A 25,555-nucleotide genomic window follows, 5' to 3' on the forward strand; every position below is an offset into this window, starting at 1 on the left:
TGCACCTGACTGTCTCCTCTTGTGTTGCCTTGGGAGGTTGAGCTTGACCAGCTACCTCTCAGGTGGGGCTTGGTCAAGCAAAGAAACCCATATGGGTGCTGTTAACTGTCCAGAAGCACATCGCAATTTAATACAAGTCTAAAAAACCTATGCTCTGGAAGTCATTTTAGCCCATTAAGACCGGGAACGCATCTGTGTTGTTTTAGATTTCTTTGGGCTAATTTTGAAAAATCCTGGAAAATGTGTGCAAATCTTTGAATGTATATTTTCTTAAACTGAACATTTGTCATTTGTCAAATGTTGATTTGATATATAAGATATAAAGATAGATAAATAAAAAATCAGTGGTCCTTAAACTTTGTCAAGGACCCCCAAGATTATATGTATTTGGTCGCAGACCCCCATCTCAAAATGTTTTGTTCCAGGGACCCCCAGAAGCAAAGATTTGAGTTACAAATGTGCGCTTTAAAAATATATATATTCAAAGATTTGCAAAAATGTTCACGATTTTTCAAAAAGTAGCATATCTACAAGCTCGTAGCGCGGCACTCGGTGCCGCACTATGAGCTTGTAGATATGATACTTTTTGAATAGGAAAAGAAATATAAAATAACACAGACATAAATGACACAGACATCCCGGTCATAATGGGTTAACTTGTAATCAGGGAGCGTAGATGATTTGGTTAAAGAGGAACTCCTGGTATGGTTCTGTTGAGAGGATGACATGTGAGACAGAACACTTCCAAATGTGTTGTCTGTGTGTCCAGACCTTGCACTGGAGAATCACCCAGAGTTTTACATAGGCTGGCTTTCAGTGGTGTAAAATAACTAAGTACATTTACTCAAGTACTGTACTTAAGTACAATTTTGAGGTGCTTTTACTTTACTGGAGTAAAGTAAACATTTCCAGATTTCCAATTTTCAGTACTTTTACTTCTACTCCACTACATCTCAGAGGCAAATATTGTCCATTTGAAAGAAGCCGGTCTACAAGCTCACAATGCGTCGCATCGTGACGCATTGTGAGCTTGTAGATCTGCTATTTTCAAAACGATTTTCATACATTTTATGCATTTGAAAACTTGTGAAATGGGACATTCTGCATAATGAGTACTTTTACTTTTGCACTTTAAATATATTTTGATACCAATACTTTTGTTTCGCAATCAGGAAAATGTCACTTGGTAACCTTGACCCCCACAGTCCATCTGTGACCCATACGCTTCATGCCTCTGCTTGCCACGTGAACTAATTAGTCCTGAAGACACATTGACGCAAGGTTTTCTTGCGCTGGGGTGTCTATGAACACTGTGTAGATACCAGTGAAATGTAACATTGGTGCATGCTTGCTTTATCTCGTAAATCTCAGTTTAAAAGTCCCTCTGGGCTCAACGTGAGTCTCCAAAGTCCACAGCACACATGCACTGGCTCGCCAGAAGATAATTTAGTTCGCTGACTAATACTTGGGAGGCATCGATTACTCCCAAGAGCTGGTGGAAGCGCTACATACTCTGCCAGGCACTAAACGCTGCCTTTGCACATAAATATCAGGGGAAAGAATACCTTATGTGTCGCCCAGTGAGCCATGTGTACAGTTTGGGGAGCAATAATTTGATTTCACTGTCCTTTTAATGTGTCCATGTCTCCACTTTTTTTTTTTATATAATAACCGTCCGTTCAATATTTTACATCAATGATTGACATGTGTGCTGTCCCCCACATGTGACTATCCAGGGCCAGTGGTGTAAAGTAACTAAGTACATTTACTCAAGTACTCTACTTAAGTACAATGTTGAGGTGCTTTTACTTTTACTGGAGTATTTCCAATTGTCTATACTTTTACTTCTACTCCACTACATCTCAGAGGCAAATATTGTACTTTTACTCCACTACAATTATTTGAACATTTTAGTTACTAGTTGCTATGCAGATATAAATTATTATATTATAAAATATACATTAACCACGTCAGCCCTATTTTATACGTAGGCTATTTGAAAATAGCCGATCTACAAGCTCAAAACGCGTCGCATTGCGACGCGTTTTGAGCTTGTAGATCTGCTATTTTCAAACGTTTTAGTACTTTTACTTTTGGTACTTTAAGTACATTTTGATACCGATACCTTTGTACTTTTACTCAAGTCAAATTTAGAATTCTGGACTTTTACTTGTAACAGAGTACTTCTACATTGCAGTATTGATACTTTTTGAGTACTTTTTCCACCACTGTCCAGGGCTCTACGGTCTCGACGAGACGGACTTGGACAAGACCTTCCAGCTGCCTCTCACCACCTTCATTGGAGGAGAGGAGCCCACTCTGCCCCTGAGAGAGATCATACGCCAACTAGAGGTAGCTTGTGTGTGTGTGTGTGTGTGTGTGTGTGTGTGTGTGTGTGTGTGTGTGTGTGTGTGTGTGTGTGTGTGTGTGTGTGTGTGTGTGTGTGTGTGTGTGTGTGTGTGTGTGTGTGTGTGTGTGTGTGTGTGTGTGTGTGTGTGTGTGTGTGTGTGTGTGTGTGTGTCTGGTATGTGACTCAGCGATTCCCAAACGGTGTGCTGCTGATGCACACTGGTCCTGGTGTGCCTTGGGATTTTGAGACAACCACACATTATTATTGCGATATATACAACAAAAGTTATGAATTATCTTTTAATTTACTATGTCTGTACTGTACTGTACTGTACTGTACTTACTCATTTCTCAATACAGAGGCAAATTCGATGCGCCAAAAAAGTAAATATTTTCAACCTGGCGTCCCTCCCTTAGAGGTGAACATTTCTAACCTTGTTATTTGGTATTATATAATACAAATAAACGGCTACAGAATGAGAGGGATAGCACGTGTTATAGAGGCTGTTTTTCTCAGATATTAATACAGGTGTGCCTTGAGATTGTGACTTTGCCCTTTGGTGTACCATGGTCGCGAAACGTCTGAAAACCACCGGTGTATTGAGCGCAGAAAGATGTATCACGTGCGTTATGTATGTTCACTGTTTCTTCCCACTAAAGGCGGCCTACTGCGGCCCCATCGGCGTGGAGTTCATGTTCATCAACGACATGGAACAGTGCCAGTGGATCCGACAGAAGTTTGAAACCCCCGGGATCAAGCAGCTCGCCAACGCTGAGAAGAGAACGCTGCTGGCCAGGCTGGTCAGATCCACACGGTCAGAACTCTAATCATTTCATTTTATTATAACCCATTAAGACCGGGAACGCATCTGTGTGTCATTTTGAGATTTCTTTGGCTATTCAAAATATAGCAGATCTACAAGCTCATAGCGCGGCACCGAGTGCCGCGCTATGAGCTTGTAGATCTGCTATATTTTGAAAAATCGTGAATATTTGTGCAAATCTTTGAATATATATATATATATATATATATATTTTTTTTAAAGCGAATATTTTTAACTCAAATCTTTGCTTCTGGGGGATTCTACAAATGTCTTCTAAATCCTAACTTTTTTAAATTTATATCAGTGGTTCTCAAACTGTTTCATGTTGAGGACCTCCAAAATTATATGTATTTTGACCCCCATCTCAAAATATGTTGTTCCAGGGACCCCCCCAGAGGCAAAGATTTGAAAACCTGCTTTAAAAATATATACATATTCCAAGATTTGCACACATTTTCACGATGTTTCAAAAATAGCAGATCTACAAGCTCATAGCGCGGCACTCGGTACAATTTTGAATGCCAGACTTTTACTTGTAACAGAGTATTTCTACATTGCTGTATTGACACTTTTACTTAAGTAAAAATAAAATAGTACTTTTTCCACCACTGCTCCAGAGGCTGCATGATGCAGTGGAGACAAAGAGATACAGTGTTATCCACTGACCTATTGACCCCTGTGTGCAAACAGGGATCTAGGGCAGCTGGACAGATGTTTACATACGGTACTATATGCTCAAACACTTTCACTACAACAGATGTTAAGGCGACGCACCTGTAGTCAATGAAACGGCTAACGATGGGCTTCTTTAGACACAGGAATTATTACTGGAGGTCTATAACCACATGGACCCTATAGTGTCCCTGTTCTGGGGCAAACGTTTGGCAAGAATAGCTAGATCTAGATCGGCTATTTTCAGCAGAGAGATTTGGTGCACTGTACACTGTAGAGCAGGGGTTTTCAACTGATTTTGACCCAGGGACCACCATCCTGACTAAGAGCAACCTGGGGACCACCACTATTGTGCGTGGCGGGTCCATCATAGACCCACCCCACACAATAGTGGTGGGGGGTTCATGCACCACAGGGAGCTGGAGAAAATAGCTATAATATCAATATAATATCTAATAAAATACAGTGATTTTGTTTGAATATGATGGAATATGATTAAGGATTACTGTGATTATGGTAAGCTCAGATGTCATATCACACACACACCATACAGAAAGAAATTAAAAGTAAAAAAAAAAACAAAAAAAAAACACCAGTGGTCCACGGACCATCGTTTGAAAACCCCTGCTGTAGAGTGAGAAAAGAAGCAGACCTAGAATAGAGCCCTGGTGGCAGGGGTCATCAACCCCTGGGCTTGTGATGGACATTTTCCTCAAACTACATTTGTGCCACGGACATAAAAAAATATTGGTCAATAATATTACCATAAATAAAATGCTAAATGCATACTAGTCCAGGATGGAGAACACATGCTGTGTTTTCAAAGAGGGAGAGTGGTTAGTCCTCATCCCTTTGAACTTGATTTCATTTTATTAAGATAGTAAGTAGGAAAGCTGAGAGGGAAGGCGTAGACGGAGCAATTAGTAACCCATTTCCAAAAATTGCTTTAAAAGTCAAGTGTATCATTATTATTATTTCCAAGCCATCACTAAATTGAAGTGATGACGGCTTTGAACTTTTCAAAGCATTAAAGACAATCAGAGTACGGTGAGAAGAATTGTCATATTGACATCGTCCACCGGTCATTACCCATAATAAGCTTAAAAAACTGATTTTTCCAGGCCCAGTCATTAGGCACTGGTACCTGGTTTTAACACGGTTTGAATACCTGTCTGGCAGTGTCTATATTAGAGTGTTCATTTCAAAGGGCATTTGGGAAACCCAGCTCTTATCCTGTTAAGTTAAAATCAAGTCATTCATTGGCATGGAAGACTTTTCTTTTATGGTCCACCCAGAAAGTGACCTTTGTGGGCCTGGGGGACACCGGTCAGTGAAGTATACTGTACTGTTTGGTTTAACCCATTTAGACCGGGAAAGAATGTGTGTCATTTTAGGACTTCTTTGGCTATTCAAAAATAGATCTACTCTTTTTGAAAAATTGTGAACCTTTGTGCAAATCTTTGAATATATACCTTTTTAAGGCAAACATTTGTAACTCAAATCTTTGCTTCTGGGGATTCTACAAATGTCTTCTAAATCCAAACAGTTTTTTGAAAAACATATGTTTCTATATTATCAGTGGTTCTCAAAATGTTTCATGTCAAGGACCCCCAAAATGATATGTATTTGGCCGCCGACCCCATCTCAAAATATGTTGTTCCAGGGACCCCCCCAGAAGCGAAGATTTGAGTTAGAAATGTTCGCTTTATAAATATATATATATTCAAAGATTTGCACAAATGTTCAAGATTTGGAAAAAAAAATTAAATAGCAGATCTACAAGCTTGTATATCTGCTATTTTTCAATAGCAAAAAAAAAAATCTAAAAATGACACAGATTCTTTCCCGGTCTAAATGGGTTAAATTGGTTAAAACATGCTGGTGCTTTACGCTGGCTGATAGACCAATTAAAAATACCAGTCAAAACAGAAGCGAGTTCTGCAGCATTGACACAGAGGACACAAGATCAGGGTCTGCAGCTGTGCTTGACCTTATGACCTCTCAATCACATGGTGGACTCAGGGGGTTTTCCATTGTACGCAGACTCTCTGTTGGGCTGCTTGAGCTTTTATGAAAACGGCAGTATTCATACTTACTGTAATTCTTCTGAAAGTATCTCTAAAATATTATGTGTATCAAACCTCCTCATCACGTAAGGCAGTCTAGCACAGCGGCTCCCAAACGTTTTAGCTTGAGACCCAAAAGACAAATTGTATCTCCCCGTGACCCAAACTACTTCTTTTTTTAAATAGAAATTCTTAGATTTGTATTATTTTGAAATATTTGTTAATTTGTTATTAATTTATGAAACATTGTTACTTTTTTTTCATTTTATTATTATTTTAAATATTTTGAAATAATAATAATAATACTACAAATAAAAAATAAACGGAGCACTCTTTGGGAACATCTGGTCTATTGCAGTATGTACTGTAACAGATGCTGCTATGAAACAATTGTAATAATTGTAGTGGAGTAAAAGTACAATATTTGCCTCCGAGATGTAGTGTAGTAGAAGTAAAAGTACAGACAATTGGAAATTCTCCAGTAAAGTAAAAGTACCTCAAAATTATTCTTAGACAATACTTGAGTAAATGTACTTAGTTACTTTACACCACTCATAAACGGCATATTTTATGAAACGTTCCGAAAGTCGAGAGACATGTCTGTGCTTAATGCCACGAAGCCTTCGTTCAACCCACGCCTTGTTTTAACGTGTGAGCAGGTTCGAGGACTTCTTGGCGAGGAAGTGGTCTTCAGAGAAGCGCTTTGGCCTGGAGGGCTGTGAGGTCCTCATCCCCGCTCTGAAGATGATCATCGACAGGTCCAGCACCGTCGGCATCGAAGGCGTCATCATCGGCATGCCTCACCGGTACACCGTCCATATACACCTCACCATCTGTGCTTCACCATGTTGGACATTAGCCCATTAAGACCTAAGATTTTTAGATTTCTTTGGCTATTAAAAAATAGCAGATATTCAAGCAAAATGTATTCTAAATCCAAATTTCTTTGTTGTTGTTGTTTTAAACGTATGTTGCTATATATATCAGTGGTTCTCAAACTTTTTTATGTCAAGGACTCCCAAAATGATATGTATTTGGCCGCCGACCCCCATCTGAAAATATTTTGTTCCAGGGAACCCCCAGAAGCAAAGATTTTAGTTAAACATCTCTCTCTATATATTCAAAGATTTGCACACATTTTCACGATTTTTTCTTCTACAAAAATAGCAGATCTATATACAGATTTTTATAAACTTTATTTTGAAAACTTGTGAAACGGGACATTCTGCGTAACAAGTACTATTACTTTTGGTACTTTAAAGGAGAATTTTGGACTAAAGTTTTATTACCTTTTCTATGATGTTATGATATCTTAGGATGAATGGTACAGTAGAAAATGTTCATAACTCCACCCCTGGTCCGCCACAGCTTAAAAGCCCTCTAAGCTGCCTCATTCACTAGAATGGGGAATCTCACTTACAGTTGAAGCGGATAGGCCTTAGGTTAGATCACATATTTTAATAGCTTTTTTTTTTGTTGCTTTTTTTGAGATCTGATGTTCATAGTGACAGAACACTATTGCAACCAAAAAAAACAAAAACAGAAGTCTCGCTAGACGAGATTGAAATCTCGAGATTGAAATCTCGTCTAGCGAGACTCCTGTTTTTGTTTTTTTTTATTGGACAGTGTTCTGTCACTATGAACGTTAGATCTCTCTCTCTCAAAAAAAAAAAAGCTATTAAAATATGTCATCTAACCTAAGGCCTATCTGCGCACCTTTTTAAGCTGTGGCGGGCCAGGGGTGGAGTTATGACATTTTTCTACTGTACCATTCATCCTAAGATATCATAACATCATAGAAAAGGTAATAAAACTTTAGTCCAAAATTCTCCTTTAAGTATATTTTGATGCCAATACTTTTGTACTTTCACTCAAGTAAATTTAGAATTCCGGGCTTTTACTTGTAACAGAGTATTTCTACATCGCAGTATTGATACTTTTACCTAAGTACAAAATGTGAGTACTTTTTCCACCACTGCATGTTGCACTGATATATTTGTTGTCATGCTAAGTGTAAACTCTTGAACCATGCAGGGGTCGACTGAACGTCCTGGCCAACGTGGTTCGTAAGGAGCTGGATCAGATCTTCTGCCAGTTTGATCCCAAACTAGAGGCTACTGATGAGGTAGGAGCCTCAGCCCTATATACTGTATACTTCGGCTATTTGAAAATAATAGATCAACAAGATCACAACGCGTCGCTTCGCGATCTGCTATTCTCAAAAGTGTTTTTATACATTCCAAAACTTGTGAAATGGGACATTCTGCATAATGAGTTCTTTTACTTTTAGTACTTTAAGTATATTTTGATGCCAATGCTTTTATACTTTTACTCGAGTCAATTTAGAATACCGGACTTTTTATCTTTATGATTTTTATTCAGCATAGGTGGTAGTTGGGCAGCAAATACATATACAGTACTCATGCCTTTTTCTTTTTCCTACATACAGAAACAAACAATACAACACAGGACAGTTCACACCCTACATAACATTTAACACGCAACTTAGGGACAAGGATGGTTCAGCTAGCTTGGCTAACAGAGTATTTCTACATGGTGATATTGATACTTTTACTTGAGTAAAACATGAAGTGAGTATACTTCTTCCGCCACTGTTCTGTCAGGGTTCTGGGGACGTGAAGTACCACCTGGGGATGTTCCACGAGAGGATCAACCGCGAGACGGACAAGAACATCGCGCTGTCACTCATGGCCAACCCCTCCCACCTGGAGGCCGTGGACCCGGTGGTGCAGGGCAAGACCAAGGCCGAGCAGTTCTACAGCGGAGACACACAGGGCAAGAAGGTAACTGTGATATCTGAAGGGAACAGTAACTAAGGGAAAGTAACTAAGTGCTTTTTACTTAAAGATGGAGTGCCATGATATTTTTCAAACCTAAAACCTGATCATAAGGTATTATTATTATGTAAAGATTTTTTTCAAAAAAAAAAAGTGTACAGAAATTGTTAAAAAAAATGTTTTTATGTGGACACGCCTCCAGTTCATTAAGTATGCCTGGTTCTCACCTTAGCACCTCCTCCACCACCTTAGCACCACCCACCTGTCCTAGTCCCTCCTCCTCCTCATGCCCACACCTGTTGTGTTATGATAATGAGGGGGAGGGTATGTTTTTTGGGGGCTCTGTGATGTCACTATGCCCCTGTTTTTGGATTGGCACGTTTGACTCTCAAGGTTTCAGCCTCCAGGAAAAAACTCCAAATAGTCAGAGAAGACATGAAACACCATAAAACCACCATTTGGGGCCTTAATGAAGTTCTATCAACCTCATAGACACATGAAAAACAGAAAAAGTGCAAAACCATGGCACCACCTCTTTAAGTACTGTACTTACAATTTTGAGGTATTTGTACTTTACTTGAATTGCTAGAATAATTCCAACTTCCAATACTTTTACTTCTACTCCACTACATCTCGGATCCAAATATTGTACTTTTACTCCACAACATTTATTTGAAAACTTTAGTTACTAACTAGTAACTAAGTGGAGTAAAAGTACAATCGGACATCTCGGATCCAAATATTGTACTTTTACTCCACTACATTTATTTGAAAACTTAAAACAAATACATTAACCACTTCAGCCCTACAGTATATCCATTTAGGCCATTTGAAAATAGCCGATCAACAAGCTCACAATGCGTCGCGAGCTTGTAGCTATTTTCAAAAGATTTGTATACATTTGAAAACTTGAAATGGGACATTCTGCTTAAAGGTAGGGTAAGTGATATTTTTTGGTTAAAACAAAAAGTATTTTGTTAAAAGGTTAAAACATTATATTCTGATAGTAATCATCGCTATAGAGTGTTTTTTCAGTAACAGATGTCTCCCTGTCTCTCCAGCTCTTTAATAAACAGAAAATACATTTTCCGGTAGGTGTCAGAAGCTCAGCCAATCAGAAGAAAGTACCCATTTTTAAGCTTAATTTGTCTAGTGTTCCAGTTCCATTTTTTTCTGCTTATTTCTTAGTGTCATCACTTCCAATTTCACTTGTTTAATCTGTATCCTGATTGAGTTCTCTGCCCTGGTTGGATAAAATTGGAAATGAAACTGAAACTGAAACGAAAATGCATTTTATGTTTAATAAAGAGGTGGAGAGACAAGGAGACTCCTGTTACTGAACAAACACTCTATAGCATTGAGTACTATCAGAATATAGAGCTATTTAACACTTATTTTAACCAATGCAAATCACTTACCCTACCTTTAATGAGTACTTTTACTTTTGGTACTTTAAGTTCATTTTTGAGATTTGCTATCTAAGGTGATACCAAAACTCTGCCTACTACAGTCGGGTCGAGTTGAGCCGGTACCATGCAATATGCTCCATAAAGTCCAAAATGTGGTTTTACTGTTCATGTCCATTATTGATTCATGGTTTAATCTGTTTTTACCAAGGTCACGTTGATTCATAGTTTGAACCGGCCTTACAGGTCATGTGCATGTCGGTTCACGGTTGAATGTGTCTCCCATAGGTCATGTCCATATTGATTCACGGGGACGCTGCGTTTGCCGGACAAGGCGTCGTGTACGAGACCTTTCACCTGAGCGAGCTGCCCTCCTACACCACGCACGGCACCATACATGTCGTGGTCAACAACCAGGTATGCAGTATATACGCTATGAAAGGAGATACAATATATATCTGAATCATCTGCCAATAAATGACATTGTTTAAGACCGGGAACGCATCTGTGTAATTTTTTAGATTTATTTGAAAGTCTTTGAATGTATATATAAATATAAATATATATATTTTTGCTTTTTTTATGCCTTTATTTAGAAAGGCTGACAGGAAATGGGGAGAGAGATGGGGGGGGGTGACACGCAGCAAAGGTCAGGTCAGGAGTCGAAGCAGAAAAAAAAACAACAACTATCAAACCGGGTCCGTGAAATAAAAATAAAAAAAGGTTGAGAATGACTGAGTTAATAGACTGTTTTGTTGCCTCTTTCAATTGATTGTTTGTGATGGTTCCGTCTGCAGATCGGCTTCACCACGGACCCGCGCGTGGCGCGCTCCTCCTCGTACCCCACCGACGTGGCCAAGGTGGTGAACGCGCCCATCTTCCACGTGAACGCCGACGACCCCGAGGCGGTCATGTACGTGTGCCGCGTGGCCGCCGAGTGGAGGAGCACCTTCAACAAGGACGTCGTCATCGACCTGGTCAGTACAGTCATCATAGGACGTCGTCTGCTCCCCCCCCCCCTCCCTTTCCCTACACCCTGGCTAATGGCTATACTGCCCCCCAAACGTTCTAGACTCTTCTCCCTCCTGACTCTCAAGCTGTAGAACAGTGGTTTTCAACCCTTTTCATATCAAGGACCATTATTTATTGTTTGATGAGATTTAGACTCTCAGAGCCAAGACTTAAAATATTTTGTCATAGTTGGATACGATTTTGTCCACGATTCCATGCTGTATTGATGTTGGTACCAATAGGAGAGATAACAGGCAAACATTGATCAAAATAACAATTCAATAACAATTTAATTAAGTAATGCAGATATTTAACAATAATTTAACTCTTGAGAGTGTAAAATGAAACCAAATGCCATTTGGTTTCTTTTTGTGATGAATCTTTAAGGGTCCATTTGGTTACCTACTCTCCATCATTTAGCTGGGGACCACCTGGAACCACCTCGAGGACATGGCGGTCCCCGGACCACTGGTTGAGAACCACTGTTGTAGAATGACCTCTGACATCCCCCCCTCATAGTGAGACTGCAGACTCACCCCCCGTTTTCCCCGCCACAGTCTGAAAACCCACCTCAGACTCTACCTCACCCGCTAGCCCTGTCATTCTGTATCACTTCTTGTTGCCTATTTCTGATAGATGCTAGTTGTACTATGCAGGTGTATGTTGGTTACTTGTTCACATTATGTTATGTTATAGATAGATAAACTATGTACAGCAGCCATTTTGGAAAGAAATTGGGCCCCTTCTTTACTTCCTTCACAGGTGTTACTAATGATGCTAATGAAGGCTCTGTTCCATTCTGGTCAAACAGAGTCAGGGTGCTGATATTGTGCATGTTGGCTCACTGGAAACACTCTGCTACACCAGTGGGTCTCAAAGTGTGATCCAGGGACCCTCATGGTTCCTTGGGGTGGGGGGGTTCTAAATGTCCCCTTAGAGTGTGTAACTCTGAGAGTGTACAAATGGAACCAAATGGATTGGTTCCATTTGTACACTCTCAAAATTATGGGGGTCCTTGAAAAGGTTTGAGAACCACTGTGCTATACATGAAATGGAACAGAGCCTTCATTAGTATCATTGATAAAACCTGTGAAAGAAGAGGCCCTATTTCTTTCCAATATGGCTGCTGTCCATAGAGCCTATCAAAACATGCAATAACAACACACACTGGGTACCAGACTGTTTTCACTTCATAAAGCCCAGATCAACTAAAAACATATTAATCATTGCTTCCAGAAGCATGAGGAATACATTGTATCACTCTGTGTCATCCCTATTAAGGCCATAATTAATACATTCTCTGTGTTATGTTATGTTATGTTATGTTATGTTATGTTATGTTATGTTATGTTATGTTATGTTAAAGGGAAAGCCAAGGTTACCCAAAAAAAAACTATCTATTACTCACCCCATGGAGACTTGAATTCATGGATATTTTTCAGTTTTTGTCACATTCCTAAGCCAATAAATTGATGACCAGCGGTAGGCAGCGGTTCTAGTAGGAGACACAAAGGAGACTCTTTTTGTCTCCTACCGGAACCGCTGCCGGTCATCAAATTATTGGCTTAGGAATGCGACAAAAAAAAAAAAAAAAATCCATGAATTCAAGTCTCCATGGGGTGACTAATCGATAGAAGAAATGTCATTTTGGGGGTGAACTGTCCCTTTAAGTTATGTTAGTTTATGTTATTTTGATAGACATTATTTAGATAGACATTTGTAAATGCTATTTGCTATGTTATCAATTGATTGTTTTCTTTGGTCTCTCATCTCTATTTACATGACAAATTACCCTGTCATTTGTCCTTTGTTGACTAGGGATCACCATGCTTACTAAAATGATGATCCTGATCTCGTTGGCTTGAGGCAGTGAAGTCACTTGTTTGTAGTGATATACCGTTGGGTGTTGTTGCTAAAAAGTGTGCTTGCGTGTATACAGGTGTGTTACAGACGTTTTGGCCACAACGAGATGGACGAGCCCATGTTCACCCAGCCCCTCATGTACAAGCAGATCCGCCAGCAGGAACACGTGCTGAAGAAGTACTCCGACAAGCTCATCGCCGGGGGCGTGGTCACGCTGCAGGAGTTTGAGGTGGGCTCTTCTTTGGCCTAGCGTTTGATCCAGATATACATTTGTAATACAGTATAGTGGCTGCTGCTACCGGTACCGACTTGTCTTATTCGCCATCACTATCCGCCGTGCTTCGTGCATTAAATCACATTTAACCCATTAAGACCCGGGAACGCATCTGTGTGTCATTTTTAAGATTTCTTTGGCTGTTCAAAAATAGCAGATCTACAAGCTCGTAGCGCGGCACTCGGTGCCGCACGAGCGAACAAATACATATCATTTTGGGGGTCCTTGACATGGAAAAAGTTTGAGAACCACTGATATTATAGCAACATACGTAAAAAAAAAAAAAAACTGTTAGGATTTAGAAGACAGAAGCAAAGTTTTGAGTTAGAAATGTTCGCTTTGAAAAATATATATATTCAAAGATTTACATTTTTTTTTTAATTAATTAAAAAAAAAGTAAAAAAAAAAAAAAATGTAAATTTATACATATTTTTTATTAAAGATTAAAACATAGAAAGATAAAAAAATATAACAAAAATTTCAAAAAATCAAAAATCAAAATATAATAAATAGCAGATCTACAAGCTCGTAGCGCAGCACTCTGTGCCGCGCTGCGACCTTGTAGATCTGCTATTTTTTGAATAGCCAACGCAAAAATCTAAAACGACGCTTGAATGCTTTCCCGGTTTTATTGGGTTAAATATCACCTTATCCCCGCTGGTATTTGTTGAAGCAGCAGTCCTGCAAGTTGAGCTTCAATTTAGTGCCTGGCTCTCATAGCGGTCCTTCATATATATGGCTTTCTCGCGGTTGACGTTGAAATAGTCCTCAGGTTCTGGTGGTCGCTCGGTGACATCACTCAAGAAGGCGCTCCGTCCGAAAAAACTGCAACTGTGGGCGGACGGAGGAGGAGTGCCGAACATCCATCCAGGGCTGTTGTTTTATGGGGGCGGCGGCAGAGAAATGCTTCACGTAGCAGCACTGTGTGTGATGGACATGGCTTTCAGGTCGTGTGGCCTGGCTTGTTTTTTGCTCTGGCAAAAAAAAAAAAAATCACAAAAAAAAACAACCCATAAACAATAAGTAATGCACCGAGGCAGAACGGTCACTGTTTTCTGCAGACTATATACTGTACACTTCCCAACCCCAACCCCCCCCCTCTCTGTTTTTACAACCTTCACCATCACCATTTTTCTCTCTCTCTCTCTCTCTCTCTCTCTTCGGCTATTCCTTTTTTTTGGGCTATGCCTTTTTCTTACACACACACACGCACATACACGCACGCACGCACGCACGCACGCACGCACGCACACACACACACACACACAAACAAACACACAAACAAACAAACAAACAAACAAACACACGCGCAAACGCACGCACGCACACACACACACACGGTTGAAATCACTTTATGTATTGCATTGCCTGACCAGAAAATCAGACACTGATCATATCAGCTGATATTTGCAAACGTTTGTTTATTTAGCAAGGGTGCCAGATTTTGGTCAAATCAAAGAGTTGTGGATGTGGATAACCACGGTAGATACAGTAGCTCTAACACAGCAAAGTAAGTGTGATATGATTGTTGACAGAGTTATACTGGAGTTGTTATGTTGAAAACGGATAATGATGGGGGCTGTTATTTATTGACATTCCAGCTCTGCCTTTCACAAACTAGCCAGGTAGCAATCAACTCGTTTGCAACAACAACTTCCACTCAGCTGTAATGAGCTGTACTCTGACAACTTGATGCTGGAGAGTACAGTTAGCAGTGGAGACAGGCAGAGCGCGCTTTGTAGGACAACTATGTAATGATGACAGTCAGTCGGAAGACATTCATCTAGAAGAAAACTTTTATTGCAATGATATTGCAATGTATTTGATTGTTTGGCTCATGCTCCTGTGATGTGACGCTGCGGAACTGTCAGCACAAGCCTGACAGACTCTTGATACCACAAATATACTTATTACACAGACATGATAATAGACTTATAGGGCAGAAACTAAAGATACTCAGACATAATAATAATAATAATAATAATAATAATAATAATAATAATAATAATAATAATAATAGAAAAAAAGATGATTCTGTCAGTGGTGGGCAGTAACAAAATACATTTACTTGAGTACCGTATACTTAAGTTAAACCTTTCGAGTATCTGCACTTTGCTTGAGTATTAAGTCTTGTTGTATACTTTCACAGCACTACATTTCAAAGACAAATATTGTACTTTTGACACCACTACATTTCTAGGAGGTACATTATCAATGAACCACTTAGCCCAATTTCAAATATGGTGAAAATAGCAGGTGTTCAAGCACATAGATGTTCGAAGCTGAGCAGCGAGAAACTATATTGCTATGTTGGTGGTATATATTCATTGTCAATAGCAGCCATAGCCAGGTGCAATTTTCAGTAATACCATGTTGTTGGAATGGAAATACATGCTCCATTTCCAATTTATAGCTGTAGTACTGCCTTTTGATTTCATATCGGTCAACATGTACACCGATAATGACTTCAAAGGCTCTGGTGCGCTCAACTAGAAAACAACTGTCTTTGCACACTGCCGAGTGCAGATTCCAAGCAATACTAGACATCAAAAGAACAAGTTTAACGTCTTTTAAAGCATTTAATATGCCCCAGCAGCAGTCACACACAGGGCAGCGGACGCGCTTCGGCCTGTTGGCCTTGGTCAGCATTTTTTTCGTTACTGCTGACTAAGCCAAATCGGCCGAAACGCGTCCATTGACTGCTGCGGCGGCATATTACATGCTTTAAAACTAAGTAGGGATGCACAATATTACAATTTTGCCCCGATATCCGATTACCAATTAATTGCATGTCAAATCGACTGAAACCGATACCGATATTGCAACTTTTCAGTACACTTTTCAGGTTTACCTTACACCTTGTTATACAGTGTGATTCTGGCTGCAGATGCAGACTTCAAATATAGTTCATTCTTAGGCCTTCAGGTGCACATGTTAGTTCCCAGAAAACAGTCTGCTTTTTAAGCTTCATAATTCAAGCAGAAATATTATAAAATAAAATATTGGCTGTTACTTTGATATCAGTTTGATACCGATATTGCATTTTTAAGGCCAATATTGCTGATACCGATATGATATAATGACCGATTAATCATTAATCATCATCACATACAACTCATGAGTGTGGTTGTTCTTTTGATGTCACTGCCTCTGACCGGTATACCGGTGTGGCTGTAATGAATCGATCGTTCTCATCATACGATGTTCATTTTTGGTTGCAGGAAGAAGTTGCGAAATACGACAAGATCTGTGAGGAGGCGTACGCACGCTCCAAGGACGAGAAGATCCTCGACATCCGCCGCTGGCTAGACTCCCCCTGGCCTGGTACGAATCTAACTTTTTTCATGTTTTTCTTTTTACCCATTTTTTTCTCCCCAATGTTGTTGCTATGCCAATTGATTTCTGTGCGTCGTCACTGCTGTTGAGGAGCCCCCACCGGGAGGATGGAGAAGAGCCTCCGTTCTTCTCCTCCCGCCCGACACTCCCTGCAGGTGCCGCCCCAGGCCGTAGGAGTACGTGTAGTGACAAATATCCCCCCCCCCCCCCCCCCCTTATTCCTTTTGTCACATTTGTACTGTACACTCTCAGCGTTAAATGATCTACGAGCTCGTAGCGCGGCGCCGAGTGCGGCGCTACGAGCTTGTGGATCTGCTATTTTAGAAAAATCGTGAACATTTTGTGCAAATCTTTGAATACATACATTTTTTGAAACATTTTAAACTCAAATCTATGCTTCTGGAGGTCCCTGGAACAAAATAGTTTACAAATGTTCGCTTAAAAAAATATACATTCAAAGATTTGCACACATTTTCACGATTAAAAAAAAAAGAAATAGTTTTTGAATAGCCAAAGCCATCTATAAATCTCTCTTCTCCTTTCTCTGCAGAATTCTTCACAGCTCAGGGCGAGCCAAAGAGCATGACCTGTCCTCCCACCGGACTGGACGAGACGATCCTGCAGCACATCGGTCAGACGGCCAGCTCTGCTCCTCTGGATGACTTCAAGGTCCACCCTGGTCAGTGTGATGGTCTTGTAGATCCACCCTGGTCAGTGTGATGGTCTTATAGATCCACCCTGGTCAGTGTGATGGTCTTATAGATCCACCCTGGTCAGTGTGATGGTCTTATAGATCCACCCTGGTCAGTGTGATGGTCTTATAGAGCTACCCTGGTTTGTTTTTATATACACCCAGTGTTACAAACTAAATTAAAATGTGTTAAACAAAAAACGTAATTACACAAATCTAAGTCTGACATGAGTCCATATATCTATATCCATTATCAACGTGTGTCATTTGACTTTCACAAACAGAAATAAACAAAGCAAAATATACTAATACTAATAATGCTAACTTATAATATTGATACTAGTGATATTAATAATGATAAAAAGGGGGGTATGTGTGTAATAAGTGACATTTTGACTGTGAATTCCAACATTTTAAGCTCCTCTTGAAACATTATTCGGTTCCCCATCGTCCGGAGTTGCGGTCGCACCGACTGTGACGGGATCTGTGGATTCGATTTGTATAGGTGTAAAAGAGTAATGCCTAATTCATGCTCTCACGTGGCAAAATCGGGGACCTGCCGGCTCTAACACGTCACTGTGCTCACTTTCACTTTCCATCACCTTCGTGAAAATGAAACTAATCTGCCTTGTTACCATAGCGGAGTGACGTACAATGTCATACCACATTACAGACAATTACAGGGGAGAAATATCAGGGCCACTTAAAGGGGAAATCCACCCATTTTCAATATTTAACTATGGGTGGATTTCCCCTTTAACTGTTTTTTTGTTGTATATCATTGCTGTCGGACAGAAACCTCTTGTCTCCATATTTGAACTTTTTGCACTTTTTTTTTGGTAAATCAATGCCCTGCTTCAGGGTTTTCTACGTTTTTCATGCCAAGGACCCCTAAATTGATATACATTTGGCCGCGGAGCCCCATCTGAAAATGTTTTGTGCCAGGGACCCCCAGAAGAGAAGATTTGTGTAAAAAAAAAAGCAAAATTCTACAAAATTCTTCAAACACTTTCAAGATTTTTCGAAAATGTTCAAAAATAGCAGATGTTCGTGACGCGCTGTGAGCTTGTATATCTGCTATTTTTGAATAGCCAACGTATACAATATGGATAAAGGGGTGAACATGTATTAACACCTTTAGCTGGGGACCCCCTGGAACCCCCTCAAGGACCACTGGTGGTCCCCGGACCACTGGTTGGGGACCACTGTCAGATTTTTATACATTTTGAACTTGTAAAATGGGACATTCTGCACAATGAGTACTTTTACTTTTGGTGCTTTAAGTACATTTTGATACCAATACTTTTGGTACTTTTACTCAAGTACATTTTGAATACCTTACTTTTACTTGTAACAGAGTATTTCTACACTGCAGTATTGATACTTTTACTTAAGTTAAAATATTTGGCAGAGACGGTATTTTCTTAAATTCCTGTGCATATAGACATAATGTCTGCGGTGATGATCTTCAGAGAGTCGATAAAAGCGGTTCACCTGTGAAGCCATCGCTCCGGCGTGGCAGGTGTCTGCACCGCACAGCTGGTGTGACTCACTCGTTTAGAGTGCCACAGATGTTTTTAATTACAATAGAGCATAGCGGCCCATTGCTTTTTATACGTATACTGTACATTCCCTCCTCTCTCTCTCTGTGTTCCCATCCCAAACCCTCACTTCTCATCATTTGTCGCCCCGTCCCCTGTTCAGCTTGTATCGTAATAATTCTAATCCACAAAGTAACTAGTAAACATAAAGTTTTCAAATAATTGTAGTGGAGTAAAAAGTACAATATTTGCCTCTGAGATGTGGTGGAGTAGAAGTAAATGTATTGGAAAGTTGGAAATACTCCAGTATAATTAAAAGTACCTCAAAATTGTACTTAAGTACAGTACTTGAGTAAATGTACTTGGACTCTAAAACGGCGACCGGAACTGTGTAATTCCGGGCGAGTTTCTGCCCTACGCCCGTTCCCTATAGGGATTTTTAGGGTAGATTTACTTTGCTCTTTCCCACAAAGGAAGTACGACAAACCATAATCTGCTGTGTGTGTGTGTGTGTGTGTGTGTGTGTGTGTGTGTGTGTGTGTGTGTGTGTGTGTGTGTGTGTGTGTGTGTGTGTGTGTGTGTGTGTGTGTGTGTGTGTGTGTGTGTGTGTGTGTGTGTGTGTGTGCGTGCGTGTGCGTGCGCGCACTTTGTGTGTGTGTGTGTGTGTGTGTGTGTGTGTGTGTGTGTGTGTGTGTGCGTGTGCGTGTGTGCGTGCGTGTGCGTGCGCGCACTTTGTGTGTGTGTGTGTGTGTGTGCGTGCGTGTCTCTCCAGGCGTGTCTCGTATCCTGCGCGGCCGAGCGGACATGGTGAAACAGCGTCAGATGGACTGGGCTCTGGGCGAGTACATGGCGTTCGGCTCTCTGCTCAAAGACGGGATCCACGTGCGCCTCAGCGGGCAGGACGTGGAGAGAGGAACCTTCAGGTGAGTGCGTGTGTGTGTGTGTGTGTGTGTGTGTGTGAACCGCCCAGCCCATGCACCTATAGCACAGAGACACACTGTGAGTGGAGAGATAACACCCCCTACACTTCGCTTCGTCCGGATAGGCTCTATTCACAGCAGCCATATTATGAAGAAATTCACAGGTGTTACCAATGATACTAATGAAGGCTCTGTTCCATTTAGTGTAGCACAGTGGTTTCCACGACCCCCATAACTCTCAGAGTTACACACCTGTAAGGGGCCATTTGGAAGCCCATGAGGGTCCCTGGACCCCAACTGTAGACCCACTGGTGTTTCCAGTGAGCCAACATGCACAATATCAGCACCCTGACTCTGTTTGACCAGAATGGAACAGAGCCATCATTAGTATCATTGGTAACACCTGTGAATGTCTTCATAATATGGCTGCTGTGAATAGAGCCTATTGCTGGAAATTCCGATGGGTTTCTCGCATCTGATCTTTAGGACTGATCGTCCACACTCATGCTTGCAAGTCAGAAGCTCAGTTTCCAGTGGGGTTTTTTTGCTTGTTTTTTTGCTGTTCAGACTACAGCAGTGGTTCTCAAACTTTTTCATGTCAGGGACCCCCAAATTGACACTTATTAGCCCGCGGACCCCCATTTGAAAAGATATGCCTCAGGGACCTCCATAAGAGAAGACTTTTACGGCTCTAGCAGTGATTCTCAACCGTTTTAATTTCAAGGACCCCCAGTTTGACATGCATTAGGGCTACGGACCCCCATTTAATGGCATTTCTATCTCTGGGACCCCAATTTATATTGTGAAATCAATGTTAATTTAACGGGTCCATTTGGTTCATTTTGTACACTCTCAGAGTTACAGACCCATAAGGGTCCATTTGGTTCCTATAAATCATTTAGCTGGGGACCCCCTGGTATCCCCTCAAGTACCCCTGGGGGTCCCCGGGCCCCACTTTGAGAACCAATGGACTACAGACTACACAAAAATCTGATTTGAGCTGCCAGTGTGATAACATAATCTTACAACACATAGAGATAAGGAGATATAATATGCATATATTATTAGAGTATGAAGCTCTCAGAGTCCCCTGGGAATAAAGTGACGGCCACATGGTGCTAAGTCGTCCCCCCCCCTCCCCCCTCCCCACTGTGTATGTCTCACCTGTCCCATATCAGTTCTCCACCAGTAGCCAGTCAGTCTCCAGTGATGCGGTTCACTTAGCACTCCATCAGCCCCGTATATATCACACTATACAAACCCCAGTTACGGTTTTGCCTTGCATTTACCGGCGTCATCCATTCCCCGTCCGCCACAAGCGCTATACGAGCTTGTAGATCTGCTATTTTTGAAGAAATCTTGAGCGTTTTTGTGCAAATCTTTGAATACATGTATTTTTTGGAAACATTTTTAACTCAAATCTTTGCTTCTTGGAGGTCCCCCTTATTTTACAAGTATTCGCTTAAGAAAAAAAAATATATATTCAAAGATTTGCACACGTTTTCACGATGTTTCAAAAATAGCAGATCTACAAGCTCATAGCGCGGCACCGAGTGCCGCGCTATGAGCTTGCAGATCTGCTATTTTTGAATCATGACACATCTAAAGATGACAGAGCTACGGCACTCAGCCCCGTACGTCACACTAAACAAACAAACTGGTTACGGGTTTGCCTTGCATTTATACCAGCGTCATCCATTCCGTCCACCAGCAGAAGTGCTCTCTCCTCTCTATATGTTGTGTTTATTTTTTCCCCTGACAGAGGCAATAAACACGCCTTCCCCCATAAAACACCTCAGAGATTTTTTTTTTTTTTCATTTGAGGAAGAGAAGTGCTATGGAACGCATTCGAGCAAGTATCTGCACCCCACCCCCACCCCTCTGCTTTCAGTGTTTCGACATTTGTTGTTTGTTTGTTTTTTTCACGGTACCTCCGTTCTCTCGGGTTGGGCTGTGAACTTCAGTTCCACACTACTGTCACTCTATGGTTTTCTTTCTTTAAAGCCCCGCCCCCCCCCCCCCCCCCGCCATTTTATTTTATTTTGCATTTTTTTACCCTAACCCCCGAAGCCGAACACACAGCCGGTCTACAAGCTCACAACTTTTCCTAATTGTAAAAAAAAATTGTTAAAACAACAATTTCTCTGGTGAGGACCTGGGAAATTGACCTCACAATGTTAACGTATTTTTTTCGAATTCTACTGTACTTGTGTAGAGGTATAGCAACACGGCCTCCTCTGAGACACAGACTGAGAAAGAAAAATTGTACCATTATATCATGAGCATTAGTGAGGACCTATTGTGTGAAGATAGGTTGAAAATGGGTGAAGTCGTCCTTGAAGTACATTTTGATATACCAATACTTTTGTACTTTTACTCAAGAAAATGTTTAATTTGTATTTCTACTTTGCAGTATTGATACTTTTTCTTAAGTGACACATGTAGTACTTCTTCCACCACTACACACACACACACACACACACACACACACACACACACACACACACACACACACACACACACACACACACACACACACACACACACACACACACACACACACTCTCTCCTCTGGGGAGCAGAGCATATTGGTGTGTTACACATGACTAGGCGTGCGTTGCGTGGCTGTGCTGTATGGAACAACGTAGACTAATGGATTCACTGCTCTGTGTTTGGGCGGGTTTGGTGGACGGCGCCCAAGCACCCCCTTCCCTCACTAATGGGGCCCCCAGGCAGAGGAAATGTGGTCCTGTGTGTGTGTGTGTGTGTGTGTGTGTGTGTGTGTGTGTGTGTGTGTGTGTGTGTGTGTGTGTGTGTGTGTGTGTGTGTGTGTGTGTGTGTGTGTGTGTGTGTGTGTGTGTGTGTGTGTGTGTGTGTGTGTGTGTGTGTGTGTGTGTGCATGACTGCGTATATGTTCCCAAGTGAGAATGAAAGAGAAGGACTGGGGGTGAGAAAAGCACGCGCGTGTGTGTGTACTGCACACTGTATAGACAGTATAGCACCAGCCAAAGGTCTTGTGAAGGTCTCTGTGTCAACTTTTAACCCTTGGCGTCCCTATATTCCGCACGTCATTATGGGCAAACATTTCGGCCCTTTTCAAAAAATAGCTGATCAAGCTCACAATCCTTCACCATGTGATACATTGTGAGCTACCACGCCCATTATTAATTTGATTGGCTGCACCTGTGTTGTTTACGTCACAGAGTACTACGAGCTCAGTATTTTATTCGGGTGCATTTCTCCTTTCCGACATGTCGCCTTTCCGACGTTGACGAACCCTATACCTAACCCTAACCCTAACCCTAACCGCACGCGGAAGCCACTAGTCGGAGTGGTGAGATGTCGGAATGGAGAGTGAACACCATTTTATTCAGCCTGCCATGTTTTTAATCCGCTGTAATTTGTAAAGGTAGTGTAAGTGATATATTTTGGTTAAAACAAAAAGTTGGGGGATACAGTTCTAGGGACATATTTTCGCCCGTGCCTTCGTCCGTTATCCCTAAACGTCTTTGCCATTTTTTACTATTTTTGAAAAATGTTTCAAATAGTTCAACTAGCCGATAGATCGAGACGGTGTGAGCTTGCAGATTGGCTATTTGAACTATTTGAAAATAGTAAAAAATGGCAAAGAAGTTTATAGATAATGGTGAAAATAGGGCCCCTAGTACATTCATTTCTAATGAACAGAAAATACATTTCCAGCTGGGTTAGTACCCTTTTATCACCTTATAGTGTTCCAGTTTCAATCCTGTCTGCTCATTTCTTTGTGTCATCATTTCCAATTCCACTTGTTCATCCTGTGTCCTGTATGAGTTATCTCTCCTGATAGGATAAAATTGGTATCCTGACCTGAAAATGTAGTGTTTACAAAAAAAAGCCGTAGAGACAGGGAGATCCCTGTTACTGAACAAATACTATATATATCATAGCAATTATTACAATCCGTATATAGAGCTATTTAATACTTAAATTTGACAAATGAATATCACTTACTGCACCTTTTGACCTGAACGTGAATGGGTGGCGACGAGAACAGAAATCACACGTGCAGTAATAATACGTATTAAACTCCATTAGCTGCAGCTGTGTGAGTGCTTGCTCTCACTTTGCCCGCTCTCATTCTCTCCATCAAAGGATTTCTTGAAGAGAAGGAATGATATCCTGCAGATGTAGCGCAAAGATCAAACAAAAACAATTATGCAGTATATGCCCTCATTACTTACTAACTACTGTGTTATCTAATTGATCCGAAGAGCGCTCTACAGAGGGAGCGATGCTATTCACACAATGCTAATTGACGTGGGAAGCATTTCGCCGGTAATTGCACATCGCATTGTTTCTTGTAAAACTAATCATAACTCTGATGTGTTTCATACAATAAATACATTTACAAGTAACCGTTTCCTGCCGACGATAACGCTCTACCATTACGTGCAGTGGTGTAAAGTAACTAAGTACATTTACTCAAGTACTGTACTTAAGGACAATTTTGAGGTACTTAAGAGTATTTCCAATTGGCTATGCTTTTACTTCTACTCCACTACATATCAGAGGCACTACATCTCCACTACAATTACTTGAAAACGTAAGTTACTAGTTACTTTGTAGATTTTGATTATTATTACAAAACATAAATTAACCACTTCAGCCCTATATACATTTCGGCCATTTGAAAATAGCCGATCTACAAGCTCACAATGCGATACAAATTACAAATGATTACATTACAAAACATACATTATACACCACATTTACATTATAAAACATACATTAACATTCATTAACCACTTTAGCACTTTTGTACTTTTACTCAAGTCAATTCTTAATTACGGACTTTTACTTCGCATCTACATTGCAATATTGACACTTTTACTCAAGTAAAACGTTTGAGTGCTTTTTCCACCACTGCCATTACATAACCCTGTGTGTGTGTGTGTGTGTGTGTGTGTGTGTGTGTGTGTGTGTGTGTGCGTGCGCGCGCGCGTGTCTCTCTTGTTCGGAGGCTTCATTAGAGTGATGTTAGAGCGTGGTACGTGATATTGTCTCATCGTGAGTCTGTGTGATGGCTGGGACTGGCAGGGCCGATTAGCGCTCAGCTCTGTGCACCCATCTACTCCTCTGCTGGGCCGTCGTGTCACCCTCGTGTCACCCTCGTGTGTCCCCCAGAGCAGCGAGTGGTGGAGAGAGTGAGGGAGACCGCTTCTCACGGACAGGGTTGCCAGATCTGCTTATTATAATTTCCCCCGCAAGAATGTATTTGAAAATAGCCGATCTACAAGCTCACAACGCGTCGCGATGCGACGCGTTGTGAGCTTGTAGATCTGCTATTTTCAAATAGCTGATGTATATGTTAAGGTGCTCACATGTGGCCCATAGTCGCTTCTTTTGGGCTGGTTTTCCTAGACATGGTTGCTTGTTTCTCTCACAGAATCTGGCAACACTGCCCACGGACAGCGTGCGTGTACTTTGTATCACTGTACGCGTGCGTGCGTGTGTGTGTAAATGCAGTGGTGGAAAAAGTATACTCACGTTCATTACTTAAGTAGAAGTATCGATACTGCAATGTAGAAATACTCTATTACAAGTAGGAGTCCGGAATTCGAAATGTACTTGAGTAAAAGTACAAACGTATTGGTATCAACATGTACTTAAAGTACCAAAAGTAAAAGTACTCATTATGCAGAATGTTCCGCTTCACAAGTTCTCAAATGTATACAAATCTTTTGAAAATAGCAGATCTACAAGCTCACAATGTGTCACGATGCGAGCTTGTAGATCGTCTATTTTCGAATGGCCGAAATGTA

The 25,555-nt window shown here is 41.0% G+C and overlaps 1 protein-coding gene across 2 annotated transcripts in view; it reads left to right on the forward strand.

The window, feature by feature from the left end:
* Positions 1-25,555, forward strand: part of ogdhl (oxoglutarate dehydrogenase L) — a gene marked incomplete at both ends in the record, with an annotated part of 83,246 nt that overhangs the window by 9,855 nt on the left and 47,836 nt on the right. For both annotated transcript variants that reach the window (XM_084076439.1, XM_084076440.1), the window contains 11 exons: positions 2,237-2,352; positions 3,010-3,164; positions 6,571-6,717; positions 7,946-8,036; positions 8,536-8,715; positions 10,404-10,532; positions 10,913-11,092; positions 13,066-13,218; positions 16,485-16,587; positions 17,150-17,278; positions 19,604-19,754. In XM_084076439.1, coding sequence (XP_083932565.1) covers positions 2,237-2,352; positions 3,010-3,164; positions 6,571-6,717; positions 7,946-8,036; positions 8,536-8,715; positions 10,404-10,532; positions 10,913-11,092; positions 13,066-13,218; positions 16,485-16,587; positions 17,150-17,278; positions 19,604-19,754 — 1,534 coding nt within the window. The remainder of the gene's footprint in view (positions 1-2,236; positions 2,353-3,009; positions 3,165-6,570; positions 6,718-7,945; positions 8,037-8,535; positions 8,716-10,403; positions 10,533-10,912; positions 11,093-13,065; positions 13,219-16,484; positions 16,588-17,149; positions 17,279-19,603; positions 19,755-25,555) is intronic.

This window comes from Gymnoscopelus microlampas, assembly GCF_963454915.1.
Source record: "Gymnoscopelus microlampas genome assembly, chromosome: 13".
Classification (NCBI taxonomy): Eukaryota; Metazoa; Chordata; class Actinopteri; order Myctophiformes; family Myctophidae; genus Gymnoscopelus; species Gymnoscopelus microlampas.